At 38.9% G+C, this 25,025-nt stretch overlaps 1 protein-coding gene across 2 annotated transcripts in view; it reads right to left on the bottom strand.

The window, feature by feature from the left end:
- Positions 1-20,819: 20,819 nt before the first annotated feature.
- Positions 20,820-25,025, bottom strand: part of LOC126998109 (sialin-like) — a 35,576-nt gene continuing 31,370 nt past the window's right edge. For both annotated transcript variants that reach the window (XM_050859506.1, XM_050859507.1), the window contains exon 13: positions 20,820-23,220. In XM_050859506.1, coding sequence (XP_050715463.1) covers positions 22,990-23,220 — 231 coding nt within the window. In that variant the 3' untranslated portion in view covers positions 20,820-22,989. The remainder of the gene's footprint in view (positions 23,221-25,025) is intronic.

Here is a 25,025-nt window from a genome sequence, read left to right as displayed (position 1 = left end):
CATTGCATCCGAAGCCATTTGAGAAAAACCTCCTCCTGCAACACCTGAGACTCACACGCCATATCAAAAATAACGAATATGATAACAATACGATCACGGAGTTTTCGGCATTACAATTCATATCTTCGGATCAAATTCTATTCTCCATACAAACAGACGTCCTCTCTCTCGCCCTCCGCTCATGCATGTATAAAGAAGAGGAGGTGGGGAGGTAGGTAGGCAGGAGGAAAGGAGGGGAAAAACGTATGACAAAAGGCGAGGGAAAGAGTAAGAGGATAACAGAGAGGATCGGACACTTTGCAGAGCGGATCAAACAGCGACGGGGACGAAAATGTAAAGTATATCACTATACAGAAAACTTGTAACAAAACCGCTACTAACCTTATCATCCCACCCTCTCCCTCTCTCTCTCTCTCTCTCTCTCTCTCTCTCTCTCTCTCTCTCTCTGGAGCGACCCAAATACCTGCATTGCAATTGATTTTCCATCGCATATTCACCGCCGTTCCTCGTCAGGCCACGTTGGCGATATCCTGAGGACAGATTTGGTGCGCTCCGAAGACGAAAGGAGAGAGAGGGAATGACTGTAGTGGTGATGGTGGTGATGGTGATGGTGGTGGTGATGGTGGTAGTGATGGTGGTGGTAGAGGTTTAAGTATGCATTTTATTCCTCCTCCTTCTCCTCCTTCATTCTTGCTTTCATTGTCGACAGGAATCACTCTCCTTCCTCTTCTTCTCTTACGATATCCATTCCAAGGAGTTTACGAGAGAGAGAGAGAGAGAGAGAGAGAGAGAGAGACCGAAAACGACGAGCGGTTATTTATAGTTACGTTGCATTCTCTCTCTCTCTCTCTATCTCTCGCAGATTAATCATTGTTCAATACTATTGGTCAAACATTGATTGTGACATATTCCCTCCTGCACTCACACGCCCGCAGGGAGGAGGAGGAGGAGGAAGAGGAGGAGGAGGAGGAGGAGGAGGAGGTATCTATTTCCGTCTGTCGTGTATCTAATTTCAATCAAAGGCTAGACCAGGAAGAACCATTGGCCCTCCTCCTCCTCCCCCTATTCCTCCTCCTCCTCCTCCTCCTCCTCCATCGCCTTCTCCTCCTCCTCCTCCTCCTCCTCCTCCTCCTCCTCCTCCTCCTCCTCCTGCCCTTCAAAGCGCTATTGATGCAAAGGTAATATTCAAATAACTACAAATATTTGCCCTGTGATGCCGCCAATCCTCTCGGCTCTTTCGACAACTCCAATTCAAACGTTTTTTTTTTTTCCTGAAACTGATTATTTTGTTTTCACATACTGATCAAAAGAATATTATCAAAAGAAGATGCTGTATATATCATTTTCTTCTCGCAACCTTCATAGTTTTTTCTCTTTTTTAAGAACGAAAAAAGTAACAAGAAGAGATGGTGTTGAGTAAGTAATGATATCATGTTATATTTCTACTTTTTTCTTCCTCTTGACAAAAAAGTTTAATGTTAAGAGATGTGGCACGCGTAACATTACTCCCACGCTGATTAAGAAGAGCAATTATACGTAATCAACATATTATTTACCCTGAGTGGAAAACAGGAATTATTATTATTACAAAGGAGGCAGCTCAAGGGCACAAAAAAACAATAATAAAAAAAAGCCCGCTAAAAAAACAATAATAAAAAAAAGCCCGCTAAAAAAAAGCCGGCTAAAAAAACAATAAAAAAAAGCCCGCTAAAAAAAAGCCCGCTAAGAAAAAAGCCCGTTAAAAAAAAGCCCGCTAAAAAAAAGCCCCCAAAGAAAAAAGCCCGTTAAAAAAAAGCCCGCTATTACTATGTTATCGTTATCATTGTTGTATTAGGCGAGCAATTCTGACAAAACTCGTTACCTGACAAAGCCACACAAGCACTCCATGAAGCCGGCGAGCACCAAACATCAGCGGGAACAAAAAACAGAAACCCGAGGAAGGACAAGGAAATATAGAAGCCAACTACACAATCGCTACATAAAACCAGACAGCGGACAGAGAAAAAAAAATCATGTATAGTGGTCGGGAGGTAGGCAGGCTGGTAATGAAGGTGAAAACGAATGACAAAAGGCGTCTTGGTGTCGTTTTGTTACAGCAACGGAAGCAGCTAAGAAAGTAAATAGATCTGACACTAATACATAAATAATAAGAGGAAGGAAAGCAAAGGATAAAAGGAGAAAATTAAAAGTGGACGAAATAAAGTTGAAAAAAACGCATAAAGTAAAGCAAGAAGTGATGAGAGGCAGAGAGCAAAGGAGAAAAGGAGAAAATTAAAAGTGGACGAAATAAAGTTGAGAAAAAACGCATAAAGTAAAGCAAGAAGTGATGAGAGGCAGGGAGCAAAGGAGAAAAGGAGAAAATAAAAAGTAGACGAAATAGAGTTGAAAAAAAACGAATAAAGTAAAGCAGAGAAGTGATGAGAGGCAGAGAGCAAAGGGGAAAAGGAGAAAAAAGTAAGCGAAATAAAGTAAAAAAAAAAAACGAATAAAGTAAAGCCAAGAAAAGAGAACAAAACACAAACGCCTTCCCTTGACAACAACAACAACAACAACAACAACAACAACAACAACAACAACAACAACAACAACAACAACAATAACAACAACAATAACAACGTCAGACAAAGAGACAGAGACAGAAAGGACATCAAACAATCATATAGACAAAAAGCAGGTAGATTAATGGGCTTTTTTTTTCTTCTTTTATTTTACACCTTTTTTGTTGCCCTTGAGCTGCTTCATTAGCTGTAAAAAAAAAATAGACAGAAAAACACAGACTGACGGACAAGCAGTTAGATAAAGATTAACCGGTAGATGCAGGGATCATATTTCATAAAGGCCCTTCCCTCTAAGCGAGAATAAGTGGAAAAAATCATCACTCACGTCAACCATTTCATAATATATATCAACGCATTTGTGATCAGTTTATGCATCATCTATTTTGGGGGGTTTATATCATGGCGAAAATTTGGCCCCGTTGCTGGTACACGGTAAAGCCACAAATTTGGCCCGTCGCTGCTACCGGGTTAACTACTTCCTTACGTACCCAACAACATATAGACGAACAAAAAGACAGAGATCACTATAAACAAACATTCACACATACATACAAACAAACACACAATCACATACAGGCAGACAAACTGAGATAAAAAAAAAACAGCTACTCTCCTACCTACACAGCAACAGACAGACAAAGAGAAAGACAGTACCACAGAAAACGAACACAAAAACAAACAAACATGCAAACAGAAACACAGACAGACAAAAAAAACAAATAAAGAAATTGCTACTCTCCAATCTACCCAACCAACCACCCAACCCACCTAGACAAAGAGACAAAGTAACAGACGTAAAGATCCCAGCTGAGGACTTGGCAAGGAAAGGTGAGAGGACGTTGCCTGAGTGGGTGGACACCTGACTCACTCTCTCCTCAGGTGTGTTCACAGTGAGGGCCAGACGAGGCTTTCCTGGACCGACTGATCTGCTCTCCTTGTTACACGCTCTCGAGGGGAGGGACGAGGAGGACCAATAGGAAGGAGGAAGTGGAAAGATGAAAGAAAAACAGGAAAAGTATGAGGAAAAGTGAAGCCCGGAATGGGAGAAAAAGGATGACGAAAAAGGAAGTGTGGAATAAGAGAAACGGAAAGGTAGAAAAAGGAAGGTTGAAATGTATGAAGTAAAATAAAGTTAGCAATGGGAGAAAAGGAAAAGAAGTGAAAATGCAAGAAGATAAATGAAGTGGGGAATGAGAGAAAAAGGATAGATTAAAGAAGAAATGTTGAAATGTATGAAGTAAAATAAAGTTCGTAATGGAAAAAAAAAGGAAGAGAAGTGGAAATGCAAGAAGAAAAATAAAGTGGAGAATGAGAGAAAAAAAGATAGATTAAACAAGAAAGGTAGCAATGCATGGGGAAGAAAATGCAGGTGAGGAATGAAAGGAAAGTAAAATTAAAAAAAGGAAAGGTAAAAAACGATGACGACAAATGAGATGAGGAATTAATGAATAAGTAAAAGGAGAAAGATAGAAAAGCACATAGATAAGCTAAGTGAGGAATGAGAGAAAATTAAAGATAAAAGCAGAAAATTAGTGTAGAAAATGATAAAGAAAACATATAGAGACCAAGGAAAGAAAACCGGTTAAAAAGAACGAAGAAAAAATTATGTAAAAGCGGAAAAACAGTAAAATAATGATATGAAGATTTTTTGCATGTAGAAAATGCGAGGAAAGTCAAGGAAAGAAAACCAGCTGAAAGGAACGAAGAAAAAATTATGTAAAGACGAAAAAACAGTAAAATAATGATATGAAGAATTTATGCATGAAGAGGGAGCGAGGAAAGAAAACGACGGAGGGAGGAAAACTGGAGTACAGGAAAGGAAGGCGAAATAGAAAATGAGAAAGAGTGAAAATGAATAACAAGAATGAGAGGCGAAAGAAACATGAAGGAGGCAAATTGGAGGTAGGAAAGCATGAAAAAAAGGAAAATATAAAAAAGTATAAAAAGGGATGCAATTACAATGAGAGACAGAAAGAAAACGATGGAAAATTAAAAAGTGAAAAAAATACAGAGGAACATGAAGAAGAGGAGGAAGAACTTGTAAGGATGAGAGTTCGTTTGAGAGTTGAAAACCAGCAAACAAACAAGCAAACGAACACGACAGGAAAAAGTGGAAAGGTGATAAGCAAATTCCAGGAACGGGATGAATACGATACGAGGAAAAAGAAGAGGAAAATCTGCCAGGAGGGGAATGGAAATACAAAATAATAAGGAAAAGACAAGAAGTAAGAGGATAACCAGGGATAAACAGGGGAGATGAAAGAAAGAAGATGTTTTGAGACACGAGAAAATGAACTAAAAAGAAATGAAGGAAAGAGGAACAAAATTATGCAAAACGCCTTAGATATAATTTGAAAGGAAAGAAAGGAAAGACGGCGTGAAGGAAAGAGGAGAGAAGGAGCGAAGGAAAGAGATGAGGATTGAAGGAAAGAGAAGAGGTGAAGGAAAGACAAGAGAAGGACTGAAGGAGAGAGAGAAATACATGATCCAAAACACGTTAGATAATTTGAAAACACGTCGAATGTAGCGAAGAACTTAACCCTCATGATATATATATTCAACAGGGGAGAGAGCACACGAGCACCGAGAATATACAGATTACAGCAATATTAAAAGAGAAAGGCAGACAAAGGATGAAGATATATTAGAGAAGATTCAGGAGATTAATGAACGCGTGGGAAGAACAAACAGAAAGTAAAAAAAAAATATTAAACATCAAAAATATACATCTTAGAATAAATGAGAAAAAGAGAAGCTGATAAGAAAGGGAACAGGGAATGAATGAATAAAGAGAGAATAAGGGAAGGGAGAGAAAGATCCACTAAAAGAATATTAAAAGAAGGATAAGAGGATAATGAGAGAAAGAGAATAAAAGAAGCAAAAGACAGGGAAGAGGAAGAAGAGGAGGAGGGAGGAAAAAAGAGAAGGAGGAGGAAAAGAAGGAGGAGAAAGAGGAGGGGCAATAACAGGGGCAGAAGGAGCAGCAGGAGGAGAAAAAGGAGCAAATGGAGGAAGAGCAGGAGGAGGAGGAGGAGGAGAAGCAGGTGGAGGAGAAGGGAGGGGAAGGAGGAAAAAAGAACGAAAGGGGACATGAAGGAGTGGAGGAAAATATTACCTTGACACAAGAAAGAAAAGAAGAGAAAGGCAGGAAATGAAGAAGGGAAAGGACGCGGAAGGAGATGAGAAAAGACAACACGGCGGAGAAACGTATAAATGAGAAGACGTGATAAATTAGAAGAAAATGCGAGAGAAAACAAAGGCGTGGAAACTTGACACCCAGAAAAAAAATTAATACGTCGGACATGAAAGGAAGAGAGAAAATATAATAATGAACAGGAGAGAATAAGATAAGAAAAATGACACACACACACCCACACACATACACACACACACACACACACACACACACACACACTACCCAACCCAACAATGAATCGCTTAAACTTTAGACCCCCCCTAAAAAAATAAGAATAAACAAAGAAAGTTAAAAAAAAAATCACTCACCGGGAAAATTCAAAACCGAGACAAATTAGACCTAAAAAAAAAGAGGAAAAAAAAGAGGGGGGGAGTCACTTGGTCCTCTTGAAAGAAGCCAACAATGAAATTACGGGAAAGAGAAAACGCAGCCACTCAAAAATAAAAGAGAAAAGGAAAGACAAAAGATGAAAATGGAAGAAGAAAATTAAGAAGCACAGCCGCACGTGAGCCCAAAGAGGAATTGTCTTGAGGCGACGCGGAGGAGGAGGAAGAAGAGGAGGAGGAGGAAGACGAGGAGGAGGAGGACGAGGTGGAGGAGTGAGAGGAGGAGAAAGACGAGAATAACACAAAAGCTATAAGAAAAATAAGACAAATAAGACAACACAAGAAAGGAACCCGAAAGAGAAAAATGACGAAAGGAAAAATCAACAAAATGAAAACAAAGTGATGAAATGAGAAGCGTAATAAGAGAAGTGAAGAGAGAGAGAGAGAGAGAGAGAGAGAGAGAGAGAGAGAGAGAGAGAGAGAGAGAGAGAGAGAGAGAAAAAGAAAGAAAGAAAGAAAGAAAGAAAGAAAGAAAGAAAGACGCACAGCAATGAGAGAGGGAAGAGGAAGAATAGAAATAGGAATAAAGAAGGAAGGGGGAACAAGAGGAAACAGAAGGAAGGGGAGGAGGAGAAAGGAAAGAGAGAGACAAACTAATGATAAAGAGAAGGGAAAGAGAATATTATACAGTGAGGAGGAATAAGAGGAAAAGATGATAAATAAAAAGACAAGTAGTAAATGGAGTAAAGGGGAGGAGGAGAAGAAGGATGAAAATAGAGCACAGAGAAAGCGGAGAAGGAGGAGGAAGGCAAATGAGAGAAACAGTTTAAAGAGAGAAAATGAGGAAGGCGAGGAGAAAAGGACATTAAAGAGAAAATAAAAAGAATGCAAATGAAGGAGAGAAGAGGGGAGAGAGGAAGAAAGCAAATGAGAGAGACAGGGTAAAGAGGGGAAATAAGGAAGACGTGGAGGAAAGGGCAAAGATGAACAAGAGAAAATGAAAATAAAAATAAAGAAATGCAGCTAACGGGACAAAGAAGAGGAGGAGCAGGAAAAGAAGAAGAGGAGGGAAGAGAAGAGGGTAAAGAGGGAGAAAGCAAATAAGAGAGACAGGGTAAAGAGAGGAGACAAGGAAGACGTGGAGGAAAGGGCAAAGATGAACAAGAGAAAATCAAAATAAAAAATGAAGATATACGGGGAATAGGAAAAGAAGAAGAGGAGGGAAAGAAAGAAGACTAATAGGCTCACTCTAGGAATGGAGGTAAAAAAATAAGAAAAGGACGAGTAAAAGAAAATGAGAACCAAAACAAGAAGAAAACACGATAAAAAGAGTTAAAAAAAGGAGAAGCAGGAAGATGAAGAAACAAAGAAAACTAAAAGAGGAAGAAAAGGAGAACAAAAAAAGAAGAAAACACGAGAAAAGAGCAAAAAAGGAGAACCAGGAAAAAAAGTAAACAAAGAAAACTAGAAGAGGAAGAAAAGGAGAAAATGAGAGTAATGGGGAAAATAATAATAAACAGCAGAAATGGGGAAAAAAGAGGGAAAAGAAGGGAAACTCAAGGCTTTCTCTAGTGTGTCAGGACGAGCGTGGACAACATAAGCTACGAATTAAATTGCCTCGTTGCCCTGAGCTCAGTTTACGACGATAACGAAAGCCAGACCAACGCTCGCCCGCCGCCGGCAATCTGAATCTTCCAACACGACAGCGCACGACACTCCGCCACGCCGCCGCTGCCTCAGAATAAACGACAGAGCGACGACTACAAACAAGCAGGCGGCAGAGTGATTAAGAGTCGTTGTTCTTGATTAATTGGGGCTCTCGTGTCGTATTGTATTAGTTTAAAGGGTTATTCGTCCATTGCCTGTGTGGGTTATGAGAGTTGTGTTGTCGTTTGCGTTGTGTGTTCTGTGTGTTGTGAATGGAAAACGGGAAGTGTGTGATATTAGCTGGTTGTGTGGGATTGTGTTTACTGGTTTTGTACACGTATTGGATTGGTACGTTTAACTCATTTATACTTAGATGAAGATAAAATGAGAAAATGAAAATAATAAGGAAGGAATGAAAAGACAGAAAAATGAATGAACAATGTAAAAACAGAGATAATAAATGATAATAAGAGAAAAGGCGTAAAAGAGAATAACAAGAGTAGGGATAAGAATAACAAGGATATGAATCAGTGAGTGAAATAAAAAAGGAAAGAAGGGAGGAAGACAGAAAAAAATAATGAAAGCAAATACATGTAAAAAAAATAACAGCAAATGAGTCCCATGTCACATTAAATTAAGAAAAGAGTGCAATGAAGAAGGAAGGAAAAAAAGAGGAGAAAAAAAGAATGCAAGAAAGACAAATGTATTAAAATTGAGAATAAATGAGAAAAAGTTACACACCACAGTAAAAAAGGAAAGAAAGAGGGAAAAAATGAACGGAAAGCGAAACGAAAAGAAAGAGTGAAATGAAAAAAGGAAGGAAGGAAAGAAGGAAAGAGAAGACAGAAAAAAGGAATGCAAGGAAGACAAATGTATTAAAAATCGATAATGAATGAGAGAAAGTTACACACCACACTAAAAAAAGGAAAGAAAGAGGGAAAAAATGAACGGAAGGCGAAACGAAAAGAAAAAGTGAAATGAAGAAAGGAGGCAAGGAAGGAAGGAATAAAAAGACAAAAGAAAGGAATGCAAGAAAGACAAATGTATTAAAAATCGATAATGAATGAGAGAAAGTTACACACAACACTAAAAAAAAGGAAAGAAAGAACGAAAAGCGAAACGAAAAGAAAGAGGGAAATGAAAAAAGGAAGGAAGGAAGGAAGAAAAAATTATAAGACAAAAAAAAAGGAATGCAAGAAAGATCAATGTATTAAAATTGATATTAAATGAAAAAAAGTTACACACCACATTAAAAAAGGAAAGAAAGAACGAAAAGCGAAACGAAAAGAAAGAGGGGAATGAAAAAAGGAAGGAAGGAAGGAAGAAAAAATGAAAAGACAAAAAAAAAGGAATGCAAGAAAGACCAATGTTTTAAAATTGATATTAAATGAGAAAAAGTCACACACCACATTAAAAAGGGAAAGAGAGAAGGAAAAGAGAAAAGAAAGACAGAAAACATGAATGCAGGAAACAACGAAAAAGAAAGAAAATGTAAGAAAAGTTAATAACAAATGCGAGTAAGTTAAACTAAAAAAAAAAATAATGCAGGTAAGAAAGCAAGGAGTAAACGTATATAAAAATAAGTAAAAAACGAGGAACAGAGTTTAATGATTAGAAGGACGTCGGTTCAAGACTGTTGCCACAAAGAACTCCGTATCGGTATCGGCGAAAGAAGATTTAAAGTCCAAGGTCAATAAACGATTTTCTTTGTACGAACAGTTTATGAATTGAGTACATTGGAATTTATGTTGTGGTCGTTCTATTTTCTCTCTCTCTCTCTCTCTCTCTCTCTCTCTCTCTCTCTCTCTCTCTCTCTCTCATAAAGTAACATTTATTATCCTTTATTTCGTTATTCACTTCCTCGTTTGAATATTTTTGTGTCTGTCTGTCTGTCTATCTGTCTGTCTGTATGTCTGTCTGTCTCTCTTTCATAGTTTCTTTCTTTCCTTTTCATTCTCTCTTTTTCTATTTTTTTTATTTCTTCTTTCTTTTACCTGATAGTTTGAGAGTGAGAAAGGATATTTTTTTGGCTCATTGACTGAACGACTGCCTGACTGATTGACTGATTGACTGATTGACTCATACATTTTCCAGCACTTCGGTTCCATGTTCTGCTCTAGTAACAGTCTTTCTCTTCTTTTCCTTCCCCTTCCTCCTTATTCTTCATCTTTTACACCTCCTTCTCTTTCTTTCTCCTCCTCCTCCTTCTCCTTCTCCTCCTCCTCCTCCTCCTCCACCTTATACTTTCTTACTCATTCTGTCCTGATCCTGCTAAGCCTGAATTTGCTACTCCGCTATTCCTTTTAGCTTCATCTTCCACTTCCTCTTCCTCCTCCACTTCCTCTTCTTCCTCCTCTTCCTCTTTTCCCTTAATGTAAACAATCATAATATTCTTCTTTTTTTATTGGTCGTTCTATTTTCCCTTTTACACACACACACACACACACACACACACACACACATTCTCTTGCGAAGTTGGAGGTAAATGGTTGTGAGAAAGATTATTGTTCTCTCTCTCTCTCTCTCTCTCTCTCTCTCTCTCTCTGTGTTTATTTTTCTTTGCTTCTTCTATCATCTTCGGTCTTTTTTTTCTTTTTCCCTCTTTCCTCTCTTTCTTCCATTTTCTTTCATTTCTACTATCCTGTATCTACTTTTCTCTTCGGGTCTCCTTCCTTTCTTCTTTTTCCCTTTCCTTCCCCTTCCTCTTCTTCCTCTCGTGGTTCTCTCCTTCCTTCTGTCCTCTTCCTTCTTCCTTCCTTTCGTTTCTTTCTCTTCCCTCCTTACTTCCTTTTCTTCTTTCTTCCTACCCTCTATCCCTATTTCTTCTCCGCTACTTATATCTCCTTCCCTCTTTCCATATTTTCCTTTCTTTCTTCTCTTCTCTCTTTTCTTTCTCTTCCTCCTTTCTTCACTTCCTTATTCCTTATTTTATTTCTTCTCTCCCTTTCCCATTTCTTTCTCTTCCTCCCTTTATTCACTTCCTATTCCTTCTTTTTTCTTCCCTTCTTCTTCCCCTTTTCTTCCCTTCCTCTTCCTCCCTTTTCCTTCCCTTCCTCTTCCTCCTCTTCTCGTGGTTGTGGGCAGGAAGCGACGGCCTCTTTTCCGCCATAATCGGAGCGACTCATTCTCTTTATGGAAACATTTGCCGTTATTTTGTGTGCAAGGTATTTTCTCATTTTCCTTGCTCTCTTTTCTTTCCTCTCTTTTCCTCGATTTTATCTGTTTTCTGCGTTTTCTTGGCTTTTACTTTCCCTTTTTATATTTTTTTTTCCTTTTTACCTTATCGTGTTTTGTAGTTTCCTGTCTATTTTTTTTTTTTTTTTGCATTTCTTTCATACTATTTTTTTCCCTTTCTGTCTATCGTGTTCTTATATTTTTCCTGTCTATTTTTATAACTTTTTTTATACCTTTTTTTTCCTTTCTGGCTATCATGTTCTTAAATTTTTCCCGTCTATTTTTTTCAACTTTTCTTTTATACTTTTTTTCCTTTCTGTCTATCATGTTCTTAATTTTTTCCTCTCTTTTTTTTTCAACTTCTCTTTTATACCTTTTTTTTTCCTTTCTGCATTCTTACGTTCTTTTATTTTTTTGTTTTACTTATTTTTTTGTGTTTTTCTTTCTTGTCTTCTCATTAACTCCCTTTGTTTTGTTTATCACTTTCTTTCTTTACGTTGCTTAACTTTTCTTTTCCTCTCTTTCCTCCCACTCTCTTCTCTTTCATTCCCTTCTCTCGTCTCTTCGCTAAATTATCCTACTTTGTCTTCTTTCTTCACATTTTTTTTTCTTTACTATATCTATCTTCATTTTTGTGTCACTTTCCTTTCTATTCCTTCCCTTTTATTTTTCATATTTTTCATCTTCTCTCTCTCTTATTTTTCCTCTATTTCTTTCTTCCTCCGCTTTCTATCATTTTCCCTTCCTTCCATTTACTTGCTTTCCTTTCACTTCCTTCCTCTCCGTCTTTATTTTTTTCCTTTCCTTTGCTTTTCCTAGATTTCTGTCTCCCTCCCTCCCTCTTCTATACTTTTCCCTTCCTTCCCTCTGTGTCAAATTCGTACCTTTTCCTCCCCTTCCATTATCCTCCTTCTCCTTCCCTTACCTTTCCTATATTTCCTCCTTCCTTCCTTTCCTTCCTTTCCTCTTTATTTTTGTGTCACTTTCCTTTCTATTCCTTCCCTTTCATTTTTCATATTTTCCACTTATTTTCCTTCCATTTTCCTCCTCCTTCCTCCCATACTTTTCCTATATTTCCTCCTTCCTCCCTTCCTTATTTTCCTTTCATTTGTCTTACTCTCCTTTCCATTTCTTTTCCTTCTATTTTCCTCCTCCTCCCTCCCTGACTTTTCCTGTATTTCCTCCTCCTTTCTTCCTTCCTTTCCTCTCCTTTGTCTTACTTTCCTTTCCACTTCCTTTCCTTCTATTTTCCTCCTCCTCCCGTCCCTTACTTTTCCTATATTTCCTCCTTCCTTCCTTCCTTCCTTTCCTTTCCACTTCCTTTCCTTCTATTTTCCTCCTCCTCCCTCCCTTACTTTTCCTATATTTCCTCCTTCCTTTCCGCTAATACTTTTCCTTTCCCTCCCTCTGTCTTACTTTTCACTTCCTTCCTTACCATATTCCTCCTCCTATCTTGTTTTTCCGTCTCCCTCCCACAATACCTTTCCCTTCCCTTCCTTTGTTTCGGTTTCTTTCCACTTTCTTTCCTTCCCGTTCACTCTCCGCCGACGCTTCCTTAACTCTTTTTCTCTCTCTTTTTCCTCCCGGGTCCTTTGTCTTGCATTTTTTTTTCCAGCGTACGATAACATAATTTATTCAGTAAGTGACTCTATTTTGGTTCCATTGATCAAACGCCCTCGCAAGTCGCTCCCGCCCCGCAAAAACATATGCCGAGGATGATATACACACACACATACGCCTGGAACAATGGCCCAAGACACAGAGAGAGAGATTGAGAGCCAAGAATCTTAAAATCTGGCGTCAAAGGCTCTAGGAATACGTATATAGAGGAGGAAGGAAAGGGGAAGGATGTTAGTGAGGGAGGGATTATTGTGTAGATGTGTAGGTTTGAGGTACGTGCGTAGAAGTAGTAGTAGTAGTAGTAGTATATGTTTTTATGTCTCTTTCTGCCTTTCTGTCTCTTCTGTCTTTGTTTGTCTGTCTTTTTATATACCTGATTTCATGTCTGTCTGTTTGTCTATGTCTAACTATGTCTATCCGTCCGTTTTTTCTGTTTATTACTATTATTTCTATCTATTAGTCTGTTTCTGTCCCTTCGTCTTTGTTTGATGCCTGTTTGTCTCTCTCTGTCTAACTCTGTTTCTCTGTCTGTGTTTCTCTTTGTTTTTCTGTTGGTCTTCTATTTGTCACTCGGTTTCTATTTTCTCGTCTCACTTTGTTTCTCTCCCTCATTCTAGTTTTTTTTTTTTATCATTCCGTGCACGAGTTTTAATTCCGTGTTTGTCCTTCATGGAATTGGTTGCGCGGGATTAAACTGCATATGAAACGTAAATTCTCTTGACATGAATATTTTGCAGGTCACTCTAATACAATAATGATGACCTCTGTAAAAAAAAAATATCAATACTGTGAGCAAGGTTTTTTTTCTCTCTGCTGCATTCATTTTCGAGGCCACTACTGCTAAATATACACGAAAACAAACACGTAAAAAGCAAATAAAAAATAAATGTATACGAGAAATGATATAGATATGAAATGAGGCCAAAACTTCATGACAACAAACGCAAAACTAAAAAATAATAACGAAATAAATTATGAACCTAACTTAAGATGAAAAGAGAAGGTAACTGATGAAAGGGTTACATAAATTACACACACACATGAAAGAAGATAAGGAACAAAAATAAAATAAGTAACTTCATCAAAACACGCGTAAAACAAAACATAAAATAATGAAATGAATTATAAACACATCAAAAGAAAGAAAAAAAAAAGATAAACGGATGAAAGGATTATGCAAATTACACACGCAATTAAAAGAGGACAAGGAACGGAAGGATAAAATAAATTCCAAGGATATCAATAACCAAAACCTCATCACAACACACGTAAGACATACACACAAAAAAAACGAACTAAATCACAAATCCAACCGAAATTGACCTCTCTTTTAACACTCTTCTGAACGTTTTTATTTTTATTATTATTATATAGGGGCAGTGTTCAGCGGGCTTTTATTTTTCATTATTTTATTTTTTGCCCTTGAGCTGCTTCCTTTACTGTAAAAATAACTGAAAACGTAAGGGATGAAAGGATTACACAAAATATACCCACTGGTAACCTAACCTAACCTAACCTAACCGAAAGCAGAAGATATAAGGAACTGAAGAACTATATAATTTCCACAGATACCAGTTACCAAAAAATTCCTCATACCAAAACTAAACAAAATATGAATCCAACTGAAAAAAAGAGGGATGAAAGGATTACACAAATTACACCTACAACTAAAAGAAGATAGCGAACGGAAGAGCTATATAATTTCCACAGATACCAATAACCAAAAATTCCTCATACCAAAACAAACAAAAAACATGAATCCAACTTAAAAACGAGGAATGAAAGGATTACACAAATTACACACACAAACGAAAGAAGATAAGGAAAGGAGGGATTAAATAAGTTCCATAAATATCAGTAACTGCTTTGGGATGCACCACGCAAACCCACGACAACAAAGACGACGACAAGGGGATGAAAAGGCTCGCAATAAACATCCGCGACCTGGTCTTGAAGGGATTAAGGCCAATCTCTCTCTCTCTCTCTCTCTCAAAAAAAAAAAAGCGACAAGGATGATTTTAAATATTGACAAAGAACATACAGCATTTCTAAAAGATAAATATTGACAAGAAAATAAAAATAATAAAAAATAAACTATAAAGCAAAATCATGACGGAAACTTATTTACTTCATTTTTTTTAATCCCGTTTCGTTTTTTTGTTCGTTGTTTTTTTTTTTTGGTTATCTGAAAAAAAAGGAAAGCGTAAAAAAAAGTCACACAAGAATGATAATTAGCAATCTGTGCCGCTTCATTACACAAACACACACACACACACACACACACATGCATCCTACCCTCCCTCACACACAAGCACACAATCATAATAAGGGCACAACAAAACAAACTCATTTTTCTTTCCTTTCAACACACAAGTCACATATTTACGCTGCACGTTGATTATGAGGTTGGTAAAGGCGATGCTAACGTTGTTTTTTTTTTCAGTCCCGTACGAGTCTTTTTGAGGCCAGAAATAAACAGCATAAAACCACACAAACGAGATACAGGAAGGAAGGAAGGAAGTAAAAACACACACACTCAAAAATATACACGCTGTGAAAATCCTGTCCACTCATAATTGTAACCTGCCTCGGATCCTTCACAAGAGCAGGACTTTTGTGGGGATGTTTTTCGGGTTTCTCTTTATTTCTCTCTCCTTCCGGTAAAACGCGAATGAAAAGTATATGAGTGATTTTTTTCGGGTTTCCCTTTATTTGGTTCTTGCTTCTCTCTCCTTTCGGTAAAACGCGAATGAAAAGTATATGAGTGATTTTTGGGGGTTTCCCTTTATTTGGTTCTTGCTTCTCTCTCCTTCCGGTAAAACGCGAATGAGAAGTATATTAATGATTTTTCCCCTTGATACCTTTTATTCGCGGCAGTCGGGCGGAAGAAAAGCCAAAACGCGAATGAAAAATGGGCCTCGACACACACACATTGAAGAGCGCCGTCGTCCCCTCATTGTTGTGCTTCGCGTTCCATTGAAATAAATAACGAATGAATTAATTGCGCGAAAAAAAAATAGCATCCTTCTGACTGCATGTAAATGAAGACCACTTTTCATGCCCCAAACTTTCTCCAAATGATGAATAGCTTCTCTAATTGCAGTGAAAACGAATGTGGGTGTTTTATTTGGCTTCCATTGCGGAGTATTATGATAAAAATAATAACTAAAAAATTAACACAACAAATAGACCCTTCAGTAACTTTGTTAATAAGAGGGGAGGAGGAAAAAAAAGTCAAAATGAAGTCCATATAAAAAGCAAACCTGATTTATAACTTGAACTAAACTTTGCCTTAGAATTGTGATAAAAAAGACTAAACAAATAACAAAGACTCTTCAGTAGTATTGTTAATAAGGAGTTGACGATAAAATAATGTCAAACTCCATCTATATAAAACAGAATTTATAACTTCAACTAAACTTTGCCTTTGTATTGTGATTGAACAGGACTAAAAAAATAACAAAAATAAACAGACTCTCTCCAGTAGCTTACGGGGAAAGGGAAGAAGGAAGGAGCAAATAGTAGTTATGGAAAAAAAATAGGGGATAGCAAGGGAAGGAAAGGTAAGAGAAGGGAAACTGAAGAAAGTAAATGAAAAAGAAGGTGGCGATATAATGTGGGTAGCAAGGGAAGGAGAGGTAAAAGAAGGGAAATTGAAGAAAGTAAATGAAAAAGGTAGCGATAAGGGAAGGAAAAGTAGGAGAAAAGAATTGAAGAAAGTAAATGAAAAGGATGGTGACGATGTTATGGAAGTAGCAAGGGAAGGAAAGGTTTAAAAAGGGAATATGAAAAGGGAGCATATGAAAAGGAAGATGGCGATGTTATGTGGGTAGCAAGGGAAGGAGAGGTAAGAGAAGGGAAATTAAAGGAAGTAAATGAAAAGGAAAGTAGCGATATAATGGGGATAGCAAGGGAAGGAAAGGTAAGAGAAGGGAACAAGAAAAGAAAGTAGATGAAAAAGAAGGTGGCGATGTTATGTGGGTAGCAAGGGAAGGAGAGGTAAGAGAAGGGAAATTAAAGAAAGTAAATGAAAAGGAAAGTGGGAAGGAAAGGTAAAAGAAGAGAACTGAAGAAAGTAAATTAAAAAGGTGGCGATGTTATGGGGAGGGGAAGGAAAGGTAAGAGAATGGAAATTGAAGAAAGTAAATGAAAAAGGAGTCGATAATATGGGGAAGAGTAGGAAAGGTAAAAGAAAAGAATTGAAGAATGTAAGTGAACACGAAGGAGGCGATAAAATAATGACGTTAAAATCAATTCTATATTCAGTTCAAACGTGATTTACGGCAAGAACTAAACTCCGTCCTGAACTCACTCACGACTTTTCCCGCAGCAGTTTGAGGCGAGCCATTAAGTATCATCCTGCGGCTTTCTTTTATTAAATTTACTCACCAACAAAACTCTCCCAGCATTGCAAACTTCCCTAAGATGATGCACCACCACCACCACCACCACCACCACCACCACAATACCCTACCCCCCCTCCCCTCCACTCCCACTCCCACCACCAATACCCTAGCCCACCACAACCCCCCACTACCACCCTTACCTCACCCCTTCCACTTCCTCACCACCACCACCACCACCACAATACCCTACCCCCCCCTCCTCTCCACTCCCATCACCACCAACAATACCCTAACCCACCACAACCCTCCCACTACCACCCTTACCTCACCCCTTCCACTTCCTCACCACCACCTCCCCCACACCATCCGGATTACCACCACCCCACCATCATCATCTCCACTACCTCCACCACCACCCTTACCCTTTCCCCCCACTGCCCCTTCCTCCACTACCACCTCCCCCTCCACCACCACCTCTACCTCCACCACCGGCAGTAACTCGGCAGCAACTTGCCAAAGCGCCGAGAGCTATGCACACGCGTACGTACAGGGGCATTTAAATAGTATACATTATTCATATCATCCCCCGGCGGCGATGACGATGACCAAATAGCAGAAAGACAGACAAAGTAAATAACTGGTAAATAAAGAAAGGAAGGAAGGGTGGTTGGAAGGAAGGAAGAGATAGAGGGAGGGAGGAAGGAAGGAAGGAAGGGAAGAAGGAAGGAAGGAAGGAAGAAAGGAAGGAAGGAAGGGGTGGCTGGAAGGAAGGAAGGAAGGAAGGAAGGAAGGAATTAAGATGTCAAGGAATACATAATGAAGAGAGAAGGTAAAATGTGGAGATTCAAACTAAATAAATGCATAAATGAATGAAAAAATAAACAAACAAATAATATAAGCTATGAAACTAAAGAAAATAAATGAAAGAAAGAAATAGAAGATATGAGGGAGATACAAACCTACTGAATAAAGGAAAAGCTGCAAATATAGAAAATGGAGAAAATAAAATATGTAATGTGAAGCAGAAAGCAAGAGAAACTGAGTGAAGAAAATACAAACTGACGGAAAAAAAAAGGAAAATAGGACGTGAAAATAAAACAACTAGAAATTAAAGAAGGAAACGTTGATATAAAAAAAGGAAAAAAAAACTCAATGAAAGAAAGAATGGAGGAATAAATGAAGATGCAGAGAAGAGAGAAGAGAGAGAAGGGAAAAAGCGCGTTCTACCTCTTCTCTTTTTCCCCTTTTCCTTCTCTCCACCTATTCCTTTTAATTCCATACGTCTGCAAAACCATTTATTATCATTTCTCTTTATGTACTATCCCTTTTTCGATCTAGGCGTGGGAGAAACGAAGGAAAAAGTTTAGAGGCAGTATTCAATTTCACGGTTTTAAACGATTCCCACTTTGTTCTACGGGGGGGTGAAGGGGGGGGGAGGGGGAGGGGGAGTGTCAAGCCAGAAGGGGAGAAAAAATAGAAAGAGATGAAAATATGTTATAAAACTTTTTTCCGCCTGACGAGAGACGGAACGCACTCATGTAAACTTCTTGTATTAAGGAAAACTTTGGCGGAAATGATTCTGACTTGAGACGGAGGGGGAGAGGGGGCGATGGGGTGGGTGAAAGGAGGAGAAAGAGGACGAGAAGGAAGGGAGGTGGTGGGGGAAAAGGAGGAGGAGGAAGTTAGGGAAACGTAGATGGAAAAGGAGAAAGAGAAAGAGTAAGAGGAGGGAGGAAAGGGGCAGGAACTGAAGGAAACGAAGGAGTACGATAAAGATGAGGAGTAGGAGGAGGAAGAACAAGAATAAGAATAAGAGCAGGAACAAAAACAAAAACAAAAACAAAAACATGAAGTACAAACAAAAAAACAAAAAAAAAAGAAAGTAAGAGGAGGGAAAGGAGGAGTGGACAAGAGAGTAGGATAGTGTGTTTATGTGAGCTGCTGATGAGATAGCAAGGAAAGATTAGAAGAAAGAGATACGGAGGGACAGAAAAAGGAGTTAGGAAAGGGAAGGTATCGTCTTGTATCGCCGTAATAGGTCAGGTAAAGGGCATTATCAAGCTTAATGGGGTGGACTACTAGGAAGAAAGGAGAGAAGGGTGATTTACCTTAAGACGAAAGCAATTTAGGAAGATAAGATAGGGAAAAGAATGAAGAGAAGAATGAAGAGAAGGGATGAATAGAAGAGGAAAATAAAAGGTGGGTATGGGAGAGGTAGGAGGAAGCAAGGGAAGGAAAGGTAAAAGTAGGGAATTGAGGAAAGTATATGAAAAAGAGGAAAGGGGAGGGAAAGGAAAGGAAGATAAGGCAATGAAAGGTAGGTAAGAAAAAGGAAAAGAAGGGAGTGAATTGAAAGAAAATGGAAGCAAAGAAAATGAAAACAAAATAATACGACGGAAATTGAAGTATGTATATGGAGAGGAAGGACGTGAAGGAAAATGAGAGGTATTTAAGAGAAGGGTAAAGAAGGGAATGAAAAGAAAACAAAGTGAAGGGGATGGAATGAGAACGAAGTAATACGAAGGGAAGGAAGGGATAAGGGAAAAAGAGAAAGATGAAGACAACGAAAGGGAAGTAAAGAAAGGAGGAGGAGGAGGAGAAGGAGGAGGAGGAAGGGCTATAATTACTTAATCTAAATGGAAAGAGAAATCGCAACCGGGAAGATGAAAAAGGAAGAGTCTGTAGTTTGGAGAGGTTACGAAATAAAGGGAAGAGAGAGGGAGGAACAGAAGTAAGGGAGAAGGTAAAAAAAAGATGAAAGGGAAGGAGGACAAGATGGGAGGGGGAAATCGTAAAAAGGGATGATGAAAAAGGAAGAGTTTGTAGTTTGGAGAGGTTACGAAATAAAGGGAAGAGAGAGGGAGGAACAAAAGTAAGGGAGAAGGTAAAAAAAGATGAAAGGGAAGGAGGACAAGATGGGAGGGAAAAATCGTAAAAAGGGATGATGAAAAAGGAAGAGTTTGTAGTTTGGTGAGGTTAAGAAATAAAGGAAAGAGAGAAGGAAAAATAGATATAAGGGAAAAGGTAAAGAAAAACTAGACATTGGACACTGTAACGAGTGCAAACCGCCCGCTGCCAACACCCTCTGGTCGGAGTGCTCAAAATCTGAAAATGTGCAATTAAGTCTTGGGCGAGGTCCTGCCCTGCTTCACCTCTCAAGACTTGTCAGAAGAAGGATTACTTTATTTTTGACCTCGGTGACCTTGACCTTTGACCTTTGACCTTGAAAATCGAACTTGTCCTGTGTGGGACCATTAGTAGTCCACCTATGAAGTTTCAACATCCTAGCTGTAATGGTTCAAAAGTTATCGCATTACAGACAAAAAAACAATTTACACAGCTGAAAACAATACCTTCCGCAAAATTCTTTTGCGGGCGGTAAAAATGAAAGGGAAGGAAGAAGAGACGGAAGGGAGAAATAGCAAAAGGGATGATGAGAAAGGAAGAGTTTGTAGGCTGGAGAGGTTGAGAGATAAAGGGAAGAGAGAAAAAGGAACAGAAGGAAGGAAGGAAGGTGAAAAAAGAAGATGAAAGGGAATGAAGAAGAGGAAGGGAGATGGATATGATTTTGGTGATAATGGAAGAGAGAAAGAAGAAAAGATGTAAGGGAGAAGGAAAAAAAAAAGATGAAAATGGAAGAAGGAAGAGGAAGGGAGATGGATATAATTTTGATGATGAGGATGATGGCGATGTTGATGATGTAACTGCTAAAGCATCAACACGTTCTAATAATGATGATGATGAAGTAAAAAATGATCATGATAGTATTGACGAATGTGATGATGGAACTACAGGGTTATCTACACGTGTCAATAATGGAGGTGATGGTGATGATGGTAGTAGTGATGAACCTTCCAATAAAGATGATGGTGAAGATGTGATGTTACTTATTACCTTTGAACTCTCCTTTAGAAACACAATAGGGACGCGCATGAAGCAGGGACAAACTCTCCTTTAGAATTATGTATTTACATGGAGCTTATTTTATGCACAGAGGAATTACACTTATTGCGGAAGCGAGCCAAAGTCACGCCCCGGATTATGGAACGTTTATTTATCTTTATTATACAGCGTGTGACTCGTTTATTACACGTTCACCCGCGTTATACACACACACACACACACACACACACACACACACACACACACACACACACACACACACACACACACACACGAACACAAGCCTTCGACGTTGCTGCCAATTCCCTGTTTAGATATTATGTTTCCTACACTTCCTGAAATATAAACTAATCATCTAACTAATTCTTACTCCATTCTCAAACCACAAACTCCACTTAACTATCCATTGCTCTAACGTAAACTATAAACTTCCATCACTGTTTTCAGAACATAAATCCTTCAGCAAGACGTGCTATATAGCAAAAGACTGTACAGGTAAGCTCAGCACTTCCACGCAACACAGGTAACACCATATACCTGCTGGATTGCAAGGCGTGGGAGGCAGGTGTTGCATTTACTCGCGTTGCCTCACCTCATCCTGTTGCGAGAATTCTAAACTTTTCTCTCTCATTACAAGCAGTTTATTCCTCACTGCCAACGTTTTCACGAGTCTTGTTTCCGGCCGCCTCACTCTCGCCTTCCTGCTCCACTCTCCTTTCAACTCTCGTCTGACCTTTTATTTACAACTTCAAGCATCAATTTATACAGCTCTCACTCACTCTCGGGGCCTCCTAATCCTTCTAGACCTGCCGACACTTTGCTTTTAGCCCCAGTGTCTCTCAGCCCGGCTTAATCGGATTATCTCACATGCATAGCGCGCCATAACGGGTGAGAGATTAGTTACCTGACAAATGAAAGCCGTGACGGTGTTAGGAAGAGTTAGTGAGCTGCTGTGTTGCGTGTGTGTTTCCGGTGAGGCCCTGAATGTTTGTCTGATGGAGCCACTTGGTGTTCGTCTCATGTTTCTTAGCGTTTCTGATTCCATGATGAGGTTTTGTAGCACAGTGGCGCGTGTGAAGCTTTTGGTAGTGATGACTTAAACGCGAAAGAAATAATACAAGAAAACAAACTAACCAAACGAAGAAGAGAATTAGCAAACAGTAACCAAATGAATTAGATAATCAACAAACAGAAACCAAATGAATAAGATAATCAACAAACAGAAACCAAATGAATAAGATAATTAACAAACAGTAAATAAATGAATAAGATAAGTAACAAACAGGAACCAAATGAAAAAGAGAATTAACAAACAGAAACCAAATGAATAAGATAATTAACAAACAGTAACAAAATTAATAAGATAATTAACAAACAGTAACCAAATGAATAAGATAATTAACAAACAGGAACCAAATGAATAAGATAATTAACAAACAGGAACCAAATGAATAAAATAATCAACACACAGGAACCAAATGAATAAGATAATTAACAAACAGGAACCAAATAAATAAGAGAATCAACAAACAAGAACCAAATGAATAAGATAATTAACAAACAGGAACCAAATAAATAAGAGAATCAACAAACAAGAACCAAATGAATAAGATAATTAACAAACAGGAACCAAATGAATAAGATAATTAACAAACAGGAACCAAATGAATAAGAGAATTAACGAACAGTAACTAAATGAATAAGGGAATTGATACTGAAGAAGAATAAAGAATAAGATAAAAAAACAAACATTAGCGTGGCTTTTTAGTGGTTTATAATTGATGGAAAAATGTCTATCGTTCTCTTCCAGTCATCCGTCCTCCATTAGCCTTCTCATCCTCCTTCTCTTTTTCTCACTCTCACTCACGCAGTGTTTCCTCTGCATAAAAGATGGAGGTTTTTTTTTTTTTAAGTCTCTCAACGTTCCACTTAGATTTTCCATTTATCTTCCAACGCCATTCCTAGTTTCTCCTCCTCCTCCTCCTTCTCCTCCTCCTTCTCCACCTTTCACCTTATTTTCCTTCTGCGAACGCCTGCACACACACACACACACACACACACACACACACACACACACACACACACACACACACACACATACACAAACACACATGGATGAGTCTTTTTAAATCCTTCAATCTTCATTTTTTTTCCTCTTTATTCTTTCTCTTCTAATCTCCCTCTTCCTCTTCTTCCTCCTCCTTCCAGATTCTTATCATTCACTCTTTATTATTCAGCTCCTTCGTCGCCTCTTCCACCATGAGGGGGGTGATAGTGGTGGTGCAGTTTCCGTCCTCCTTTCCTTCCTTCGCCTTCTCCTCCTCCTCCTCCTCGCCGGCAGAGTTCCACGGTTGGACATCCGTGGAGCTGGTGAGCAGGTAGAAGACTTCGGTCAGGGCGTAGAGAGGCACGCACGCCCAGAACACTTTCCGCCACTGGCTCATCGTTTGCTAGGGAAGGTTAAAAGGAAAACCCTAAATGTTCCACTCCTACTTATACTTTCCGAGCCTTACGTTAGCTTAGAGGTACTTTGGAGCTCTTGTATTATAAGTAAGCATGCTTCATACGTGCATTGAAGATATCTAATTGTTGTTTCACTGGCCTCTTGTTTGCCATATGAAGGTAAAAGAAAGAAATTGATGTCCCTTTCTTTTAAACTCTTCCTTGTCGATTTGACTTAGAGATACTTAAGGATAGGTGTTTATACGTGCATAATGAACACCTCTAATTTTCTGTTGTTATTGTTTGCTCAGGGAAGAGAAACTTAAGGCTTAACTTTTCCTCTTTTTCATGCATTTATGTCCTTATGGTAGCTTAGACGTACCTTGGTGTAGCTTAAAAATAATTACATTCACACGGAAACATCTTATATTCCCCACTGACTTCTTGTTTTGGTAAGGGACGAGAAACTTTAAAACAAACTTTTCCTCTTTTTTCATACATTTTTGTCCGTATGGTAGCTTAGACGTACCTAGGAGCAACTTAAAAATAATTACATGCACAGGAAAACATCTTACATTCCCCACTGACTCCTTGTTTTGGTATGGGACGAAAAACTTATGACATGATTATTCCTCCGTTTATGCATGTTTGTCCTTATGGTAACTTAGACGTACCTAGGACCAACTTAAAATAAAATAATTACATGCACAGAAAACATTCAGTCCTGTCTTGCTTCCTTGTTGCCATGGGAAGTAAGAATATACCTGCACTTTCGTTTTCTATTACGTTTTCTCTTCCTTAATCACCCGGCAGGTACTCGGGACTCTGCGTACAGGTAAATATGAGCGTAATCAGAAAGAGTGACACGTGCAGAAAATTCTAATCACTCTAATGGTGCAGTGTCGCCGGGGAATGTAAAAAAGGGAGTGAGTGTTTCTTTTCTCTCACATATTTTTCACTGGATTGTTTGCAGATGATCTTTATGGAGGAAGGAAAAACAACACGTGTATATGAGGGACTTTTTTTCCTCTTCTTCCTTTATCTGGATCGCTGAGGTTCTTAGGAAGAGGAGGAGGAGGAGGAGGAGGAGGAGGAGAGGGAAGAAAAAGAGAAAGAGGAAGAGGAGGAAGAGGAGGAGGTAGGGGTAGCATCATCTTCGTCTCCTCTTCTCCACCGCTTGAGGCTTCTTGCTTAACTACTTCAACAATTCTGACTTTGTTGCTGCCTGACACCCCGAACAGACTGTGACATACTACCACACACACACACACACACACACACACACACACACACACACACACACATGAGAGAGAGAGAGAGAGGCTTCAGGATGTAATACTATCGACATTTTCCTTTTTTTCCTTTGACAAAACGTAGAATGCTATCACCACCACTTCCCTGCCACACTACATTGCCTAACACGATTTCACACTCCGCTTCTCCGCGCACTCCTAACACCACTCCGCTCGGGGCATTGCACAACATAACGTCAGGGAAATGAATTACTCCCGCCTCGCTCCACTCCGCTACCTTCCAGCACAATGCATTACACTCGAGGTTCTTTTTCCTCCTCGTTACGCAGCATAACACTGAACTAATACACGCAGTTTCCTTGATTGTTCCGCCCGTTTAGCTGTCTACACGCCTTCCTCCCTCTCTTCTGTTTTTTTTTTTTCTACGGGTTTCCTCCATCTTATATCACCATTTGTCTCTTGTTTTTAGTTTGTCATCGCTGTATTTACTTGTGTTGCTATATTGCATTGTTTTCTCGATTGCTTCACCCCTTCAGCTGTCTACTCGCCTTCCTCCCTCT

Source organism: Eriocheir sinensis, chromosome 13 (genome assembly GCF_024679095.1).
Source record: "Eriocheir sinensis breed Jianghai 21 chromosome 13, ASM2467909v1, whole genome shotgun sequence".
NCBI classification, from domain to species: domain Eukaryota; kingdom Metazoa; phylum Arthropoda; class Malacostraca; order Decapoda; family Varunidae; genus Eriocheir; species Eriocheir sinensis.
This window is presented reverse-complemented; position numbering and strand designations above follow the sequence as displayed.